At 39.8% G+C, this 18,709-nt stretch overlaps 1 protein-coding gene across 2 annotated transcripts in view; it reads right to left on the reverse strand.

The window, feature by feature from the left end:
- The window catches only part of LOC138975457 (photoreceptor-specific nuclear receptor-like), a 34,848-nt gene extending 16,809 nt beyond the window's left edge, over positions 1 to 18,039 (reverse strand). Inside the window, exons 1-2 of one of the 2 annotated variants that reach the window (XM_070348152.1) lie at positions 17,763 to 18,039; positions 2,440 to 2,499 (exon numbers count right to left, since the gene is read on the reverse strand). In XM_070348152.1, coding sequence (XP_070204253.1) covers positions 2,440 to 2,499; positions 17,763 to 17,799 — 97 coding nt within the window. In that variant the 5' untranslated portion in view covers positions 17,800 to 18,039. The remainder of the gene's footprint in view (positions 1 to 2,439; positions 2,500 to 17,762) is intronic. The other variant, XM_070348147.1, reaches the window with a different exon arrangement.
- Positions 18,040 to 18,709: the final 670 nt, after the last annotated feature.

The following is an 18,709-nucleotide window of genomic DNA, read 5'->3' on the forward strand; positions in this document are numbered from 1 at the left end:
TCCGATCCATGCGATGCAAGTGCATCACATCGTATTTCTTTAACTGGCTGGTCTTGGTCTATTGACGGAGACCTCACCTGCTGCAACTCAGAGGACGTTGACGACATGGGTCGTGTTGGAAACAGAGTCCGGACTAAATATTCTTTTATATGACAGCAATCGGACCACCTCTATACCCTCCTGTCGTTTAGCCGTGTATTTTCTTGTTGGTCACGATAGGAAAACACGGCGCGAGAGATCCCCTGTGAAAAAGATACACAAGCTTTGACGATCGCTTTAACAGTTGGCACTCAATAACCCTTTTCTTCCAGCTCTGCGCCCATTCTCTCACCCGCTTGCTGAAAATTTGTGTTTGCTGTTAGATTCAATTTTGATCGGCTTGCTTTGCTCTTGAGCCCCCGCGCGGTAGCAAACGTCAAAGAGGGCCAGGTTGTGGCCGTGAAGGCTTTCAAAGGAGCGCCGTTCTCTCGCGAGATGGTGAAAATTAAAAATCGTCTGTGTGGTTTATGAAGCTACAGAAAGAAAGTATTAGCTTTCCCTGTTTTTCTTGTTCTCATCTTTTCAAAATGTATCTCTTTCTTCTTTTCTGATTTTTCTTCTTCTGTTAACCCTCCTGGTTCTCCTTTCTACCCAATTTTCCCTAATCTCTTTGCTTTTCTCTTTTCTATAACCTCTCTTTCGCCTCATGCTATTTCAGATACAGCGGGGATTGAAACTGTTAATAACGTCATGGGAGGTAACGCATACTGCATCAAGTTGGGAAATAGGATTGCTCTCCCCCAAACTAAGAACAAAAATGGCGGCATCAAAGTTCTCTCTGGTAAAGATTTGATCGTCGTCGAAAAAATAGGCTGCATAAAAACGTATAATATCGGCAGGCAGGCTAGCAGAGGGTCTAAAATGGCTGGTGGAAATTAAATCAAAGAGATCCCGCGACTTGAGCCATTCATCTTGCCCCGTCTCTGCCCGGATAATGGAATTAGAGGTGACGGCAGGAGTGAGGCTGCCGAGTAATCTCCCTCTAGCCCATTGTCACACGGCCACCAGAGTGATTTGCCCTTTAATGTAATTGAAATCGACTTCAGCGCCATCGTCTCTCTCTCTCCCTCTCTCTCTCTCTCTCTCTCTTTTCTCTCTCTCTCTCTCTCTCTCTCTCTCTCTCTCTCTCTCTCTCTCTCTCTCTCTCTCTCTCTCTGTCGTCCTTTTTACACCGGCAGGTCTCGCATCTCCCCTATTGCTATCACATCCCTCTTTCCTCTCTCTCAGTCTCACCATCGCCGCTCTGTCTCTCTCCCTCTCTCCCTCTCTCTCCCTCCCTCTCTCTCTCTCCCTCTCTCTCTTTCTCTCGCTCTTTCCCCTCCTCTTTCTTTCCTTGCCTCTTTCTCTCTCTTGTTCTCTCTTTCTCCCCCCCCCCCCCCCCACCCCCAACCCCCTCTCGCTCTGGAAGGATTGGGTCAACATAATCCCGATCGAAACTCGCGCTTGAAAGATTACAATCTCCTTATTTACGAGCATCACTGTTTTGTTGCGAAAGCTGTTGTGATAGTTACTAATTTGGCCAGCAGTAACTCTGTGTTACAACAATCTGGGCTATATTTGCAAACCATCAGTATCGATGCGAACAGGTGTAACCTCCGAGAATCGCATTGCGTCAGTCGAACCATGTGACAGTAGTTCTGTTCATTTCTTGACGGAAAAAAAAGAAATGCGTGTCCCTCTTTTACTCTGATGCTTTGTTATGAGTATGGTTCATCTGAAACCAACTAACAGATACTACACTCTCCCTTATCATCATCCTTGACTCCAGATAAAAATGGACACATACACACACAAAATGGAAAAAAAGTGTAACCAAGGCTTTTTTGTGTTTTTTTTCCCCCTCACGTTTCAGCTCTGGAAGAAAAAGACTGACGCATTATTTTAATTGACGTACGAGTGTTGACAAAGAAAGCACGGATGCAGCAGGCCATGCATGTGTCAATTTAAAAAAATATATATTTAAGACTTGATGGATTGTTTGATTGACTGATTGATTGATCTGTTCGTTTATTTAGTAACGTACTTCTGATTACTTCTGATTTGAAAGTGGGTTAAAAAGTTGGGGGGGGGGGGGGGGGGTTCGTTTAGTCTAGTAATGAAAGAACATGCAGAATGACAGAATTTTGCCATTTCTGTCTTTGTGAAATCGAGAATGAATTCTATGGTGACTTATAACATTTTTTTCCGAAAGGTGTGCGTGTGCGTGCATGTGATCGTTCGTTCGTTCGTGCGTACGTGCGTGTTGTTGTATACACGCACGCTTGTACACACACATTATATACGCTTACATGTACGTGTCTGCATCTGAGTGCGCGAAGCGTCCAGTGTTGCTCTACGTATACCCCTATCCCCGTCTGATGGGTTTTTCAGTCTAACTATTTTTGGTGGTTTCTCTCCTACCTGTGAGCGGCTCCCCGCCGTCGCCAGCAGCGTGCGTTTGATGCAGCGGGCTCCACGTCCCTGCAACAAAGCATCAAAGACACTTCAACCTCGGCCCCTGACAAACTCATGAATTTTAATAATGGTGCGCGGGGCAGGCAACTAATCAAAGGCCCCTCTCTTCGTTGCCGCAAGCTTTGCAGGAAATTAAATGTTTTAACGAAAGAAAGAATCCGCAGGAAGAATGGGAGAGCAAAGTTTTCTGTGGCGCTGTCTGATCCTTTTTCTTTAAGTGACTGAGAGTTGCCTATCTCTTTTCTCTTTTCTCTTTTCTGTCTTTCTCTTTTTTTTTCTTTTTCTTTTCTTTTGATCCTCTTTCTGTCTCCTCTTTGCTTTGGTTTTATTTTGTGAAGCAGCATGCGGTTTCATTTTTCACTTCTGTGTAGGTAGAAAAAGGATAGTAGAAAGAAAGGTAGAAAGTGTGTAAAGATAGAGAGGATTGAAACGCAGAAACACAGTCGAAAGGACATCTGAGGTTGTTTGAATACCAATCCAGGGGTGTGTTCCAAGTGAAGCTCTGGATGGAAACATCAAAGGTTGCGACGTAAAATGAGAGATGTTCGTGTTCAAAGGCAACGAGGTATTTTCTTTACGTGCACTATCCTTGCATGCACACGAGTAAATAAATGGACGGAGAGAGAGAGAGAGAGAGAGAGAGAGAGAGAGAGAGAGAGAGAGAGAGAGAGAGAGAGAGAGAGAGAGAGAGAGAGAGAGAGAGAGAGGGATTTACCGTGGCAAAAACAGAAAGAAAGAAAAAACAAAAGAAAGAAAAAGAGCAAAAAGACTGTTAAAAATCAATGAAGCAATTTTGAATCAGAAAGTTCATAACTTAATAATGTTTTATGGTTTTTAAGTTGCAATAGTTCACTGTAAACAATATTCTATGAAACCTTCCAGAAAAACTTCACTGTTGTCAGTGACTTAATTACTTTATTTTGTTAATATAATTCTGTGATTTCTTAAAATTGTGATAGCTTAACTGCAGCTGCTTTAAAATACAAACTAACAATCAAACAAAAAAGCGGACGAACAAGCAAATAAAGAAAAAAGAAAAAAGAAAAAAACACAAACACAAACAAACGAACGAATGAACGAACGAACGAACGAACGAACGAACGAACTTTATTACTCAAGGATGGAGATTTTAGGCTCACGCCTAGTCTTACAATCAGTCCCTGCTAAACTAAGACATAAAAATAAAGACAATAAAAGGACAATTGTCAATCGCAATCATACAGTATTACTAATTACAACATTACGATACGAATACATAATGCATGATAGAACATTGAAATGTACATGTATGTCAATATAATACAAAGGAAAAGAAAAGTCGACTCGCACACATACGCGCGCCGCATGCCTGCAATCACGTTCGCATTCAATACAACACACACACTCACACACACACATACACACACACACACACACACACACACACACACACACACACAAACACACACACACACACTCACACACACACACACACATACACATATGCGCACACACACACACACAGACATAGGCCTATACGCACGCACACACACATACACACACACACACACACACACACACACACACACACACACACAACAACAACAACAACAACCTCATCATCATCATCATCATCATCATCGTCGACATCATTATCATCATCAACAAAATATATAGAGGTTAGTGATAGCAATGCATTCTTGCTAGAAACAGCTTCAGAATGTAACTGTTCGTGACATCAGATTTTTGCGAAGCTGCGCTTTGAAGTGTTTAATCGTGCTTGACCCCCGAACAAACAAGCAAACAAACAAGCAAATCAAAAGATAATTTGACTGACAAGGCTGATCCTCTGATGAAATGCAACATAAAATGCCACCCTTGTCTCATTTTAGTCTGGCATTTTGGGAAAGTATGTTTGCTTCTGACGAGGAAGGGGATCTCTTTATTGTACAAGAAATTATAGATTGCATGTATAAGCTTACATGCTAAACGTTGATAGTTTTAGTAGAAGTTTGATTGTCCTGAAGTTCTCCTTTGCTACTGAAATGTAATTTGTCCCAATTAGGTCGATCCTGAGATGTAATAATTACTATTATCCTACATACGTGAGAGAGACACCCGTGAGATAATAATCGTTCAAATCACACGTGTGTATATCATGTAAATGAGGTCATGTCAAGCAAGTCTGGCAGGGACCTGTTTTTCCACTGCTTATGATGCCAAAGTCACCGAGACAAACGTCATTATAGAAACAAAAATTGCGCTCGCTAATTACCCTCGATGAATCTTTAGAACTAACACGTCACGCCACACTTTCAGAGTGACGTTTCTTTGCTTTGACGTAATAGATTGCACGAGGCTTTAGAAGAGATCGAGGTTCCAAAACAAGCGTCTTCAATTTAGCTGCCTCGTCTGCAAGACATTTTCAGGAAAATACACGTAAGTACAGTATGTAGGATAAACAGAATACTACATGGCTTGCTGTGTCGTACCAGATTTACACTCGTTGCTTTTTCAAATAGTGAACAGCTCGCTTTCGCTCGCAGTTCAATATTTAAAAAAAAACCTTGTGTAAATCTGGTACGACACAGCAAGCGATGTAGTATTCTCTATGTTGCTACTCCCAGCAAGCACGTACTGTCTAGGAACAACAAAATCTCAAAGATATTTATATACAAGTAAAGCAATACCTGAAGTGTAACCAACACTTATGATTAATTTGCGATCAAAGACATGCAAGTACACATTGCTTTCTTTAAAAAAATAGCAAGAAAAAAAAAAGCACCCAACTGATAAATACGGCGTAACTTTTAAAAGACAATGTTTTTCCTTCGCTTTGTTGCTTGTCACCTCTCTGGTCGTAACTGGATGGCTTTTTATTTTCAGTTGATGTGCAAGAAATAGGAATGTCATTAACAAGAATGAAGTGGCGCCATCCCTCTGACCAAGAGCCATTTGTCGCTAGGGGGCAGCTGTGCAGCGCAACTGCCGCCATCTTGAGTCCATAACGAGGCTGACAGCCAGCGGGGACTTCATTACAGAATTGCCCCCCTCAAATTGGTGCGGAGTTTGATTTTGATTTCTTGCCATCCAGTTCAGAAAGACCGGTGCAGAGCGTGCCGGTGTCACGATTTCATCTTTCGCCTGTGTACATATTTCCCCCTCGACATATACTCAAGACTGAAATGTTGTTTCCTGGTAAAATTAAGAAGTGAAATTATTTATGGACGAAAAGCATGTCAGTTTCTTGCATGTGAAGAAAATTGGTGGTAAAATGTAATAGATTTCACCCCCAAAATCGAATTCTTTGAAAACGTGTTCTGAGTGGTTACGTCCCTTGAGTAAGAAGGAAAACATTTTAGGATGAATCAAATTTCTAAGTTAAATAAAACAAATTGATTGCACAAATTTGGCCCCATGAATGTAAGGTACACAAGGTCGCTCATCAGTACTGTCGAAGGGTGTTTTTTTGTTCAGTGTAGAGTTTATACTAGATCAACGAGGCCGAGAAGCGAAATATCAACACGGCGAAATATGAAAACGTCACACCGGGCTGAACGCTTTAACTATAAGTATACTGGTCACTTCTCCTGTATCAGCACATCCGATCTGTATTGGTTAAGGTGGATGTTGCTAGGATTTATTTTCTTCAGCAAAATTGCCGAACCTGTCATACAAGTATTTGCAATTACCGGAAGTCTTTTGTGTCATCTTTTCCCTACCATTAAAAAAAGTTCGACAGATCTGCCCAAATGACGGCAAAGTCTTAATGATTCAATTTTAGTTTTTGAGGATAATGAAATAAGCTTCCTCATACTTTTGTTTACATCCAGCCCTAGGCAAAAATAGGGAAACACATGTTTAAGACTTTAACGGTATTAAAAAAAAATAACAAATTTAATGAACATGAAAAACGATATGTATCTTTGTTTTGGTTTTTTTAATCATCGGCGAGTCAGCGCTGTGCCGACTGCTGACGCCAAACAACATCCCTGATAAAATGTTAGCGTAAGGAATAGTGTTCAAAGCAAAAAGACCTTAGCCGATTGTTCTCGGTTATTTCAGACTTTTACCGGAGTCAGAAAGGAAACGACATTTATTTGTGATATTTTGCACAGTCTCTCCTTTTCCCCCTTTTCTGTCGTATCTGTCTATCTAAATGTATATCTTTAGCTCCCTCTCTCTCTCTCTCTCTCTCTCTCTCTCTCTCTCTCTCTCTCTCTCTCTCTCTCTCCTCCCCCCCCCCCCCCCACACACCCCGTTTCACTCCCCTAGCTCGCCGTGCAAATCGTGTAGAGACTAATTGCCCTCCCGCCTGGGCCCGCGGAGCCGTAACGAGGGAGAGGAGTGTGGGCCTTGATTCAGCCTTAATAAAGTTAACCCCTATCATCCTTCACCCCTCCCCAGGGGACACTGCAACCCTGTCACCAATAGCCAACTGTCCCCTGGCCTCCCTCTACCGCTCTCTGTCTCTATCTCTATCTCTCTGTCTTAGTGCGTGTGTGTGTGTGTGTGTGTCTCTCTCTCTCTCTCTCTCTCTCTCTCTCTCTCTCTCTCTCTCTCTCTCTCTCTCTCTCTCTCTCTCTCTTTTACAAAACTTATAAGAAATATCAAGCAGCTGGCAAAATATAACTGTACTCTCTGATTATATTGAAAAACATGATTATAATTCATGAAGGATTGTTTTTATTTTTTTATATATATATATTTTTTATACAAACTCATATTTCTCTGTTATATATAATTTTCAAGCATTGCTAAAGAATCACAATGCATCTTAAAATGTCTTATTGGTTGCTTAACATGTTAATTATGTAAATATGTCATTTGTACTATAGTTAAACTTATCTTTTATTTCTTCTTGTTTGTTACCCTTCAATGGGCGAGGGCCGGATGAAAAAAAGCATGTATACATTGCTTATTCTGTCACACTCGTAAAATGAATTTCAATTCAATTCAATTCAATTCAATTCTTTTTCTCTCTCTCGGGCTCTATCTCTCTCTCTTGCGCTCTCCATGAAACAGAGACCTCACGGACATGCCTCAGTCGTAGTCAATTCTAGGGTTCTATTTTATCGCCGCATAAAATTTGTTTACCAGCAAAATAGATGGTTTCAGCAGCAAATAGGAAGGAGTGAGCAGCGAATGTGAAGCAGCAAATTGGATGAATTCAACAGCAGAATAGATTAATTGAACAGCCAAGCAGATTTCTTTAACAGTAAAAATGGGGCAGAAATAGGTCGTCCCCTCTTTCGCTTCTCTCCCAGGGGGACGGTCTTTGCCTGCGCTGGTGGTTCAGAAATGGACAGCCGGATTTCCATGCCAAGTGGGTGTTTACATATGTTGGACTTCATGTAGACAGGGCAATTGCAGTCAATTCTGTTGTCCTCCACGGTCAGACTCCAAACCGAGTTCCGGCTCTCCTTGTACTGGTCAAACGATTCTCAAGAGGCTCTCTGGAACTGGTCTTGCTGAATCCTGACAGCTGTCTTCAGGTCCATGTTCTGAAGCGACTCCGAGGCCACGAACACTTTCTGGTTCCTCTTGATGGACTTTGCGTTTGAAGATGCCCACTGATAGGCAGCCGTCCAGCCGGGCAAGGTTCTGTCTGGTTCTTGGGCCACTGGGATATGATCAGGCTGAGCGTTGTCTCTCTCTCTGGACCAGTTCAGGACAATGTCTCTTTCAACAAGGGTTAGGAATCTGGACAAGTCAAGTCTCTCACAAAATGTGTTCTGACGTTTGATGGTCTGGTTTATTGCCTCCAGTCCATTGTTTGTGAAAGGAATTCCCGGGGCGTAGCCTTCGTACCAGGTGTCATTGCGGTCGATTCATGACCCCTTGAAGTACTCCACGAAAGACAACAATCCGTGATCGTCGGAATCTTCCCAAAATATTTATCGCAGCTAATTTGCTGTTGAAACCCATCTTTTTTGCTGCTGGTCTATCTTTTTTGCTGCTGGTCCATCTAATTTGCTGGTCCATTAAATCCCTGCCTTTTATCGCTGTCGTAAGCGCCCTTCACGGCGATGCTGCTGCTTCAAATCAAACTTTGTAGCTTATATGTTTTGTGTGTGTTTTGTTTTGTTTGATTGTGGTTTTTTTGTCATGCGCATCTCATTTAAAATCTAACCCAATCAGGGCAATCATAGCTCTTCAAAATCACGGAGACATTTGAAACTTTGAGATGCATAATGATTGCAGTGCAAACGTCATACAGTACTATAATTCTATAAAATAACTTCATAATTTTTTTATACAGTATATCCTTTTTCAGATACTTAGGGTAAAATGCATGCGCGAATCCTTTCTCAAGGATGTTGCAAAGGACCTACACGGTCCCTATCTTTTACAAATCTTACCGTACTGTTTTAATCTAAAAATGTTCTGAAAATTCCCTTTTGTTAATCGGACATTTTAGAGCAATAATGGAGATTCTCTTCAGGCAAGTAAACAAAAGAAAAAAGGGTTTTACGTGATTGTAACATAAGACGAACAGCACGAAAACAATATTACTAGTTATTTATCCTACATACGTGAGAGAGACACCCGTGAGATAATAATCGTTCAAATCACACGTGTGTATATCATGTAAATGAGGTCATGTCAAGCAAGTCTGGCAGGGACCTGTTTTTCCACTGCTTATGATGCCAAAGTCACCGAGACAAACGTCATTATAGAAAAAAAAATTGCGCTCGCTAATTACCCTCGATGAATTTTAAGAACTAATACGTCACGCCACACTTTCAGAGTGACGTTTCTTTGCTTTGACGTAATAGATTGCACGAGGCTTTAGAAGAGATCGAGGTTCCAAAACAAGCGTCTTCAATTTAGCTGCCCCGACTGCAGGACATTTTCAGTAAAATACACGTAAGTACAGTATGTATAGGATAAACAGAATACTACATGGCTTGCTGTGTCGTACCAGATTTACACTCGTTGCTTTTTCAAATAGTGAACAGCTCGCTTTCGCTCACAGTTCAATATTTTAAAAAAAACCTCGTGTAAATCTGGTACGACACAGCAAGCCATGTAGTATTCTCTATTTATCGCTTGTGTTTTACCATATATAGTTTTTGCCCGCTTATCTTCCTTTTCCTTTTGTTCGTGTGACAGGTTTATGAAACTGGTGGTTTGGTTCCATCGGTCAACTGATAATTTGTTTGACTGAAACTATGAAAAAGACTTTTTCTGCATGTAAGCCCGAAAAGTGGGAAGGTAAAAAAGGAATAACAGAAAATGCAACTCATGTCTAACAAATACACGCGAAAAGATAGAAAGAAAGAATTAAAGAAAGAAAGATAAACGAAGAGAAGGTGAGAGAAGCAAGTGAGCAAAAAAAGGAGAAACAAATGAAGAAAAAGGACAAACAGAACGGAAAAAAAGAAAACCTATATGAGGGCTGGGACAGCAAGAGATATGGAAAAGAGAAATTATTAAAAACAATATGACAAACAAACAAACAAACAAACAAACAAACTAACTAAAAAGAAAAAAAATCAACTCAAACTAAAACATAGACCGCGTAAAAAAAATGTCCATGCAAAATTCCTAACGCTACATTATACACAGCTTTTGCACACAGTTGTACATAATGATAATTAAGCAGCGACACACTTGGCATAATAATCATAATTATCGGCAAAGAATATATATAGAGATACTATTAAAAGAAAATGGCGGACTTTAGTCGGCAAACCGAAACGTTATGATACATGTACCGCCAAGTATCCCAACACCACGCAAGAATTATCCAGAAACTCATCAAAACTCTTTGAGCGTAGAGCATCTTCGGGAGTTTAACGCTTCAGTGATCGGTAATACGATATCCATAATCATTCACGCTCTGCGGATCAGAAGTCAAATTTATGGCGGTCTGGTCAACTCGGACAAAGTCATCGGAGGCTGTGCAAATGATGCGGTTATGGAGGCGAAGGGGGACTCATTCCAGTGCCCATCTGCCCCAACCATTTCCCGTTCAATCTGGACTCAAGACTGCTCCGTTTGTCATATGGCCGTTGGGAGAAAATCTCCGTTTAGTCAAGGTCGTTATGGGGGAAAATCGCTGTGGCATTATTATCACCCTCGTCGCTCTGTGTAAAGTACTGCATGCAAGCACTTCATAGTCCTGACTGTGATTGTTGTGGTTCAGAGGCTTCATTAATTGTGGTCGTTTTTAGTGACGTTACTATCAAACGGTCTGTCACGCTTCTTTGACTGATCACAGCGACAGATTTTTTCGGTTACGTTTATACTACGCTGCATTAAAACGCATTAAAATGTTAAGTTTTTACAAAGAGCAGAAATTCGAGTTTGAATTAGAGAACACTAATGTCCAAAATAGAGTGTTTGCATGCAATTGTTCAAAGATGTCCAATACAGTCTTAGCGATCCCCCCCCCCCTTCCCCACCCGCTCTATTTCTGTCTGTCTGTCTGTCTGTCTGTCTGTCTGTCTGTCTGTCTGTCTCCATTTCTGTCTGTCTGTCTGTCTGTCTGCTTGGTGTCCGTCTGTCTGTCTCTCTCCCTCCCTCTTTTCTCTCTCTCCCTTTCTCTCTCTCTATTCCTCTCTCCCTCTCTCCCTCTCTCCCTCCCTCTCTCTCTCTCTCTCTCTCTCTCTCTCTCTCTCTCTCTCTCTCTCCCTCTCTCTCTCTCTCCATCTCCACCTCCTTGCTGTTAATCAGCATGAACTTCTATTTTTTTAGCAACAATCTAAGAAATCATTTTAGTGCACACATGATACATATATAAAGTCCATTTCCGATTATTGTTTAACAATTTGGGACCGAGCCGTCCAGTGCTAATATTTTGAAACCCCTTAAACAGTTTATACTGACGAGTGCTTTTACTTTTTTTTCGTGAACAGCCTTGTTAATGACAATCATATAAATCTTAACATTCTGTCGCTGATGGAAATATTCAAATTGAAGAAAAGGCGTTGTATTTTCACAACATCCTTACGTTACATGTTTTGCCACTTCACGCGATTCATGCAACGTTAAGATTTTAAACGAATCCAAATCGACGACAAAGAAAGATTAATTTCCCAATTCAAAGACTGGATCCTTTTAAATCCACTTTGGCATACTCTGGCAGCATCTTGTGGACCTCCATCCCCGACCCTATACAAGTCCCGATGAGCATTGGTGCCTTTTAAAACAAAATCATTATCGTACAACACAGACAGAATTAATACTTTTGGATTTCCTTACTATTTTTGCAAGGTTTGTTAGGATTGATTTTTAATCAACATTTTATGTTTGGATGCTACTGCTTAATCAACAATTCTTGCTCTCAGTTTCCTGTGTGGATAATTGTAAAGACTTTTGTTTATGTGTGTATGTATCTTAGCTTATGGTTTCGTGTAATTTAGAGACGTCTCGCTTCGAGGGGTGGGGGCGGCTGGGTAAAAAAAGCGTATGCTCATATATAGCATATAACCCTCGGATATAAGGATTCATTTTATTTTAACTATAGTATATGGCTGTCTCTCGTATAAACGCGTGGTTTGAAATCAACCAGCGTTTGAAAATCCAGACTAAATTTGTCATATTCTTCATGGCGATAATCCTATTGATAGATACGAGAAATATGATAAAAATCTGCTCATGCGCAAACACTTAAATAAGTAAATATGCATGTGTACTGATGGATACTGTTACTAAGTTTGAAGAACAAAAGTGACCTCATTATCTGCTTTTGCGTTGTAATAAATACCATCCTGCAAAATCTTTCACTTTTGCAACTTTCTTGCTGTGAAAACATATTAAGGCTTCATATAACAACGAGTTATGTTTTGATTGTGTTGATATTGCTTTTGTTTATTATTTTTCCTATGGGATAGATTCGAGTAAACCATAGTCTAACTGAATCAGCGTCAGGCGAACATTGCATGATATTCTTCAATGTTATTAAACGACAGAAAAAATGCCTAAAATGCACCCGTTCATGAATATCTGAATTTTAATGAAACGTTATGAATGTGTACTTCGTGTAGATTGCAGAGACAGTCTTTTTTGCTTCGTGCTATTTCTCAAGTGCCAATATACTATACCATACATTTCTGTTCTCTTTTATTCGAAAAAGAAAGTCTCATTCACATTCACATGAGTTATGACATTCATAAATACCTTCTTTTCTTCTTCCCTTTCCTTTTTGTGAGTTTTTTCATGTATCTATCGGTTTTATTGAATTATATTTTGCAAACAGAAGTATCAAACGGTGATTCTTAAAATAATTTAAAAGATCCAAAGGAAAAAAGGAAAGAAAACAAGGAAGAAAAAAGGAAAAAACAGAAAAAGGGGAAACAAGAGAGAGAGAGAGAGAGAGAGAGAGAGAGAGAGAGAGAGAGAGAGAGAGAGAGAGAGAGAGAGAGAGAGAGAGAGAGAGAGAGAGAGAGAGAGAGAGAGAGAGAGAGAGAGAGAGAGAGAGAGAGAGAGAGAGAGAGAGAGAGAGAGAGAGAGAGAGAGAGAGAGAGAGAGAGAGAGAGAGAGAGAGAGGGATAAGTAAGAAAGAAAAACATAAGACTTCCTGGTGTATCAATGTGACAAATAGGCTAAATAGGCTATGTATGTATTATCAAGTAAAATATATATGATATATAGCAGCAATAACTTTTGACCGAGAAAAAGGGCGTCATGTTTACGCCGCTATTGGCATACTCTGCATGATTAATATAAGTAAGTATTTTCATCTTACAATTGCGAAGTTATATCTTTTGACCGGGGGAATAAAGAAGTCTTTATGTCGTCAGGTCAGTTCAATGCGAAATTCCATGTCTATGAAGAAACAAAGGTCAGCTAAAAATACCGTTTCATTTAACTTAACAGCATACTTCAGAAAAAAAATGTTGTTTTACTCTAAGATTATTAGCCCAGATAAAGCATAAACGTTGAATAGTTTTCTTCCAGTTAAGAGTATACGTTTTTATCCGTGCATGCATGGTTGCTTTTATTTTGTATAACCAATTGAACGTTCGTTACATACTCTTTTCGGTCAACCGCTGGTAGGTCATATGGTATAGCACCAAGTGATCATTTCTTTTTATTTAAGGGAAAGTCGCCAATCCCGGAACAGTCGGCTAACTTGGAACACCTCAATATGCGGTCAACGGGAAACAATTCATGAAATTTTTTTTTAGCAGAAATGTCTAGTGACCCCTCCCGATGTTATTGCAAAAAGAAAAATGGCAACTGCGGCAAAACCAAAGAAGAGGTACGTTTTTTTAACTTTTCTCCCTTCTTCTTCTTATTTCTATTGTCTAGAATTCGTTTTATTACTCTTTATCTATATACGTTCACATAAAATGTTGATTGCTATTACAAACCTACATCAATGTGTTACACTATGAACGGGGAAAAAAGATTGGAAACGTCACATGTATCCTACAGCTAAAGTCGAAATCCATGCAGGTGCCATGCGGCTATGCTGGAACACATATAGAGGCAAACATGGAACAGTGTTCCAGCTTTGACGCATTCTGTTCCATCTTACCCTCATCAAACGATAAAGTGAACACTGGTGTTTTTAGTCCGTGGCAGGCTAATTGCCCCCTGGATAATTGTTCCCCGACAACTGCCCCCCCCCCCCCTCCGGATAATTGCCCTGCTAGGACAATTGCCCCCCGGACACCTGCCCCCCCACCGAGGGAGGACAACTGCCCCCCGGACACCTGCCCCACAATTTTTTTCTCACCACTCTTCGTGCAAGTTTTTGCAAAAGCCGTTCACTTCAATAAGAGTGTGTGTGTGTGTGTGTGTGTGTGTGTGTGTGTGTGTGTGTGTGTGTGTGTGTGTGTGTGTGTGTGTGTGTGTGTGTGTGTGTATGTGTGAGTGTGTTTGCTGGTGTAAATGCGGGCGTAAGTGTGGGCGTGCAAGTGTCTGTGTCGGTTTGTCTGTGTGTATGTCTGTCAGTTTGTCTTTGTCTGGGTGTTTACAGTATTTATGTGTATGTGTCTATATGTGTGTGAGTGTGTGTGTATATGTGTGTGTGTGTGTGTGTGTGTTTGCGCGCGCGCGCGCGCGTGTGTGTGTGTATGTGTGTGTGTGTGTGTGTATTCAAACCAGGAAGCATTATATAGATATCGTTGAGAAAACAAATTATAGACTTCCATTACCTATGAATACCCTCTAGACAACAATACAACACTTGATAACTCGCTAAACATACAGACAAGAATGGGGGGCAATTCATTGTCACGGGGGGCAATTGTCCTAGGCGGGCAAATGTCCAGGGGGCAGTACTGTTGTCCGGGGGGCAGTACTGTTGTCCGGGGGGGGGGGGAGGGGGGCAGTTGTCCGGGGGGCATTTAGCATAGAACCGTTTTAGTCACGTACTCAATTCTCTTTTCAGTTTTATTGTATTTTTTCCTTCTATACCTTTTATTGAATGGTTGATTGATTTGTTTTACAGTATTTTGGGACCCGGACGGTGGCTACCCGAAGAAATGGGCTGCGCGTTGTCGGCTGTCAGAAACGGGGAAATGGGTTTGCGTTGCGCATCAAGAACATTTGGTGTTCCTGTCACGACTTTTATGCTGCGAAATATCTTGGTACTGCTTCTTGTGTGGCACCAACACCCCTTTGAACATTATACAGTGCCAGCAGTATACACACGGCATTGATCACACGAGGACTGCACTGAAAGTAGAAAACAAAAGCTTCTTTTTTCATGTTTTACAAAAACAGGTTTTATTATCCGATTTGTTTAGACCTAGCCCTTATTTATATTTTTTTCACATTTGAGGCATTAATTGTTATCAAATTTACTATTTCTTTGGTAAAAATCCAATGTTATGTGGAAAAACAGACATTTAAATAAGATGGCTAAATCAAAATGTTATGACGTATGAATTTATCTTGTGTGTGTGGCAATGTGTAATTGTGTGCGTGTGATTGAGAGTGTGTGGGTGTATATATGTGTGTGTGAGACACAGACAGAGCTAGAAAGAGAGTCAGTGTGTTTTTGCATGTGTTCCGAGTTTGACAACACAGTGTTCCACTTTACACACCCATGCGTCCAACCTGGAACAAATGCAGAAATTTTTATAATGGTCAGTTTGATGAGTTGTGTGACTTTTATTTTATCTTATGTTGTTCGTTTGTTTACTGATAGAGTCTAGTATGTGACAATATAAAAAACGCTTTGCAATACTAATTTTTTTGTCTGGTACGGCTGTTTCTCCTTAACTGTTCCAGGTTTAGCGACATTCCCATACCTATATATTTAAAAGAGGTTATACCATAATTATGATGCATCCTAAGTTATAGTGGAATGTGTTGGTTTCATGCTTGTTCGTTTTAAATTATCCCTGCGTAATAACAGTGCATAAAGCATTATTTATCTGTATCCCTGTTGATTGAAATACAATAGTCGTCAAAAACAATAAACGACTGTTCATCTGCAATTGGACTAATACTGTATAAAGGTTGCACTTGCGATCAGATTTTATGTTTAAACTTCCTGAAGTTTCCCCTCCATAGTTTGTTTGATTTGTTTTAATATTGTGACGTCTATACTTAACTCAAAGAAAGAAATTGCTATCGTTTGTGTGAACAAATCTGTTGTTTCAGAGCTTGTTTCAATTTGCAGAGAAAACCTGTTTAAATGGGTATATATATACCTTATTCTCGCAAATGTGTCATCCCCTTCTTTATTTATGCATGAAAGGAAGACCAGTTAAGACCCTGATACCGACAAAAAATATTTTATTGTGTATTTAAATAATCATTAATAACACACAGATTGATGTACCGGAGGAAAAAAAAGTAGCCAGCAAAAAAACTGACAAACAAATGTTGAATCTATTAGTTGCGCTGTTTCATGTAACAACACACACAAAAAACATCAAAATAGCAACAAAAAAACACAAAAACAAAAACAAAACAATAAATAAATAAATAAATAAATAAATAAATAAAGGTCGTCATACTGAGCCAGTTACAAAGATCTCAATAAATGGGTGTTGTCTAATGATGACATAACATAACCGAGAATATAAGAGTCTTATATTGAGTGACACTTCCATTCCGTAATTCATGTATATATAGGGGAACAGAAAAGTGTTAAATAGTGACATGAAGATTTCGTCCGTTTTAACCGCGGAAATGAAACTCGATAGTGTCAAGACAATGTCGGTTTTTGTGGGAAAATCCTCTTCTTCATTAATGTTTTAGTTTAAACAAAGCTGTAATATATAAAGCTAGTAATTTACAGTGCCAAGAAATAAAGGTATCGTTAAAAGTAGAACAATATACTGTATTCATTTGTTGATTTATTAATGTCTCAAAAAAGGAGGGGATAGTGAATATGAAACATATACATAATATGAAAACGAGAGACAAAACGACATAGTCTGGAACATCGTTTTTTGCTTTCTAAATCGAGATCTAATTACACTGCAAGTAAGTTTAACACCATATGACGGTTTTAAAACGAAAGGACGACGTGAAGCCTGACAAATGATGGCACCGCAGCTGTGTTTTGACATTTAAAAAACTTGATAACGAAATTCTTGTAGGGCTTATACAAATATTTGTAAAATCTCGTTCCGATGAAGACAATGCATGGTTAGTCTTCATCAGTCAAGTAACGCAGTTCTGCAAATCAACACACGGTAAGTCTTACGGTAAATTATGTATGAATAGGCACTAAGCAGTTCTAAATATAATTTATGATTTGAAGTGCTGACGAACTTGATAATACTTGTTGTATTTAATATCATTGACAGAAAATATCTGCTGATAAAATTGTCATTACAGCGACAAGGGAATAGATAAGCCAACTAATTACCTTAAATTAGCAAACGTTAATCGGTCGTGCAGTTAAACTATAGTGTGACGAGAATACCATATAATTGATATGAATAAATTCATGCTTCGGCGCTGTATGTTAGTTTAAAAAAGTAACCGTGCCATATCCTATACGAACAGAAACACACATAGATAAATATACTAACACACCAACAAAAATATGCGTACGCATGAAACATCTACAAACACTATAAAATCAGTGCAGCAACAAGGATTTTAAAATACAAAATTTTCTTTACGTCATCCCACCACAGCTTGTGCGCAGCTTTAACATATGTATAAATAAAATCTTCATTATGTTGAGGCTATTCTCAGACTGAATTACAAATAAATATTTACGCTTAAATTGAAAAACAATATCAAAGACAAACATTGATAATCAGGAAATCAATTATTACAACTCGTATATATTTGTTTGTTAGTTGTCTTCTTGCTTGCTTCCGACTTTTTTTTCTGCAAATAAATTCGAGACAATGACTTACCTGGAATATGACGGCTGCTGCAGTCGCTCAAATCCATGATGACGATTTGTCACCTGTGAAATGGCTGAAGTACAGATGACTCGCTTTCTCTCGCCTTCCCGAATGGTACTGCTTCTTTTGTGTGACAGTAGCGAAGGATATCCCTTGTCCGCAAAAGTTGTTAGAATTTAGCGGGTTGCTTATTGTTCAGGTCTGTTGATGATTTGGTGGGTTGTAACTTTGACACAAGCGACGCTCGATCAGCACCGCCCTCGAACCAGAGCGAAAATCGTCCGTGAAAGTGTCGTCTGCTGCTTTTTCTTGTCGTCTGCTGTCCTCTGTCACTGCGCGTGTGCGCGGTTGCGCCGAAGAGCACGGTGTCGCGAGGTGTGCGAGCAAAAGCGAACAAGGGGTGGGGTCGCTTGGAGCATTCGGAGAAGGGGGAAGGGGAACAGGGGGGATAGGGGGTGGGGAGGTGCAAAGAGTTGATGAATTCTACGCGATGTCGTCACATATTTAGTATGATGGACGCTGTCGTTTCAAGACGCAAGTCCTGCCTCGTTTCTTTGTAATTTGTAGCTTGAATTCACACCAATTGAAAAGTAGTTTGTAACAGAAGTTTTCGTTTTTTTTGTTAATTGCATTTCTTTGCAACATTTAGCCATTATTTTTTATATATATATTTGGGGGGGGGGGGGGGGTGAAGGATAATGTTTGTATTTTATTTAATCTCGATTGTCTGGTAGTTACATTTTTAGTCGACGTTAAACTACTGAGTAACTGTTGATTAATTCAGTTTGTTTCTTTCTTCTGCCATTCTATTGGCAAAAGGGTGTTGAGATTAAACGGGTTTTCTATTTTCTCTACACATTTTGTAAATGTTGTGGTTAATGGACTTTTTTGTTATAATAATGGTCTTGCAATGTTTGTTTGTACGTTCTTTTTTTTCAGAACGTTTTGTTATCTTT

This window comes from Littorina saxatilis, linkage group LG1 (genome assembly GCF_037325665.1).
Source record: "Littorina saxatilis isolate snail1 linkage group LG1, US_GU_Lsax_2.0, whole genome shotgun sequence".
Lineage (NCBI taxonomy): Eukaryota > Metazoa > Mollusca > Gastropoda > Littorinimorpha > Littorinidae > Littorina > Littorina saxatilis.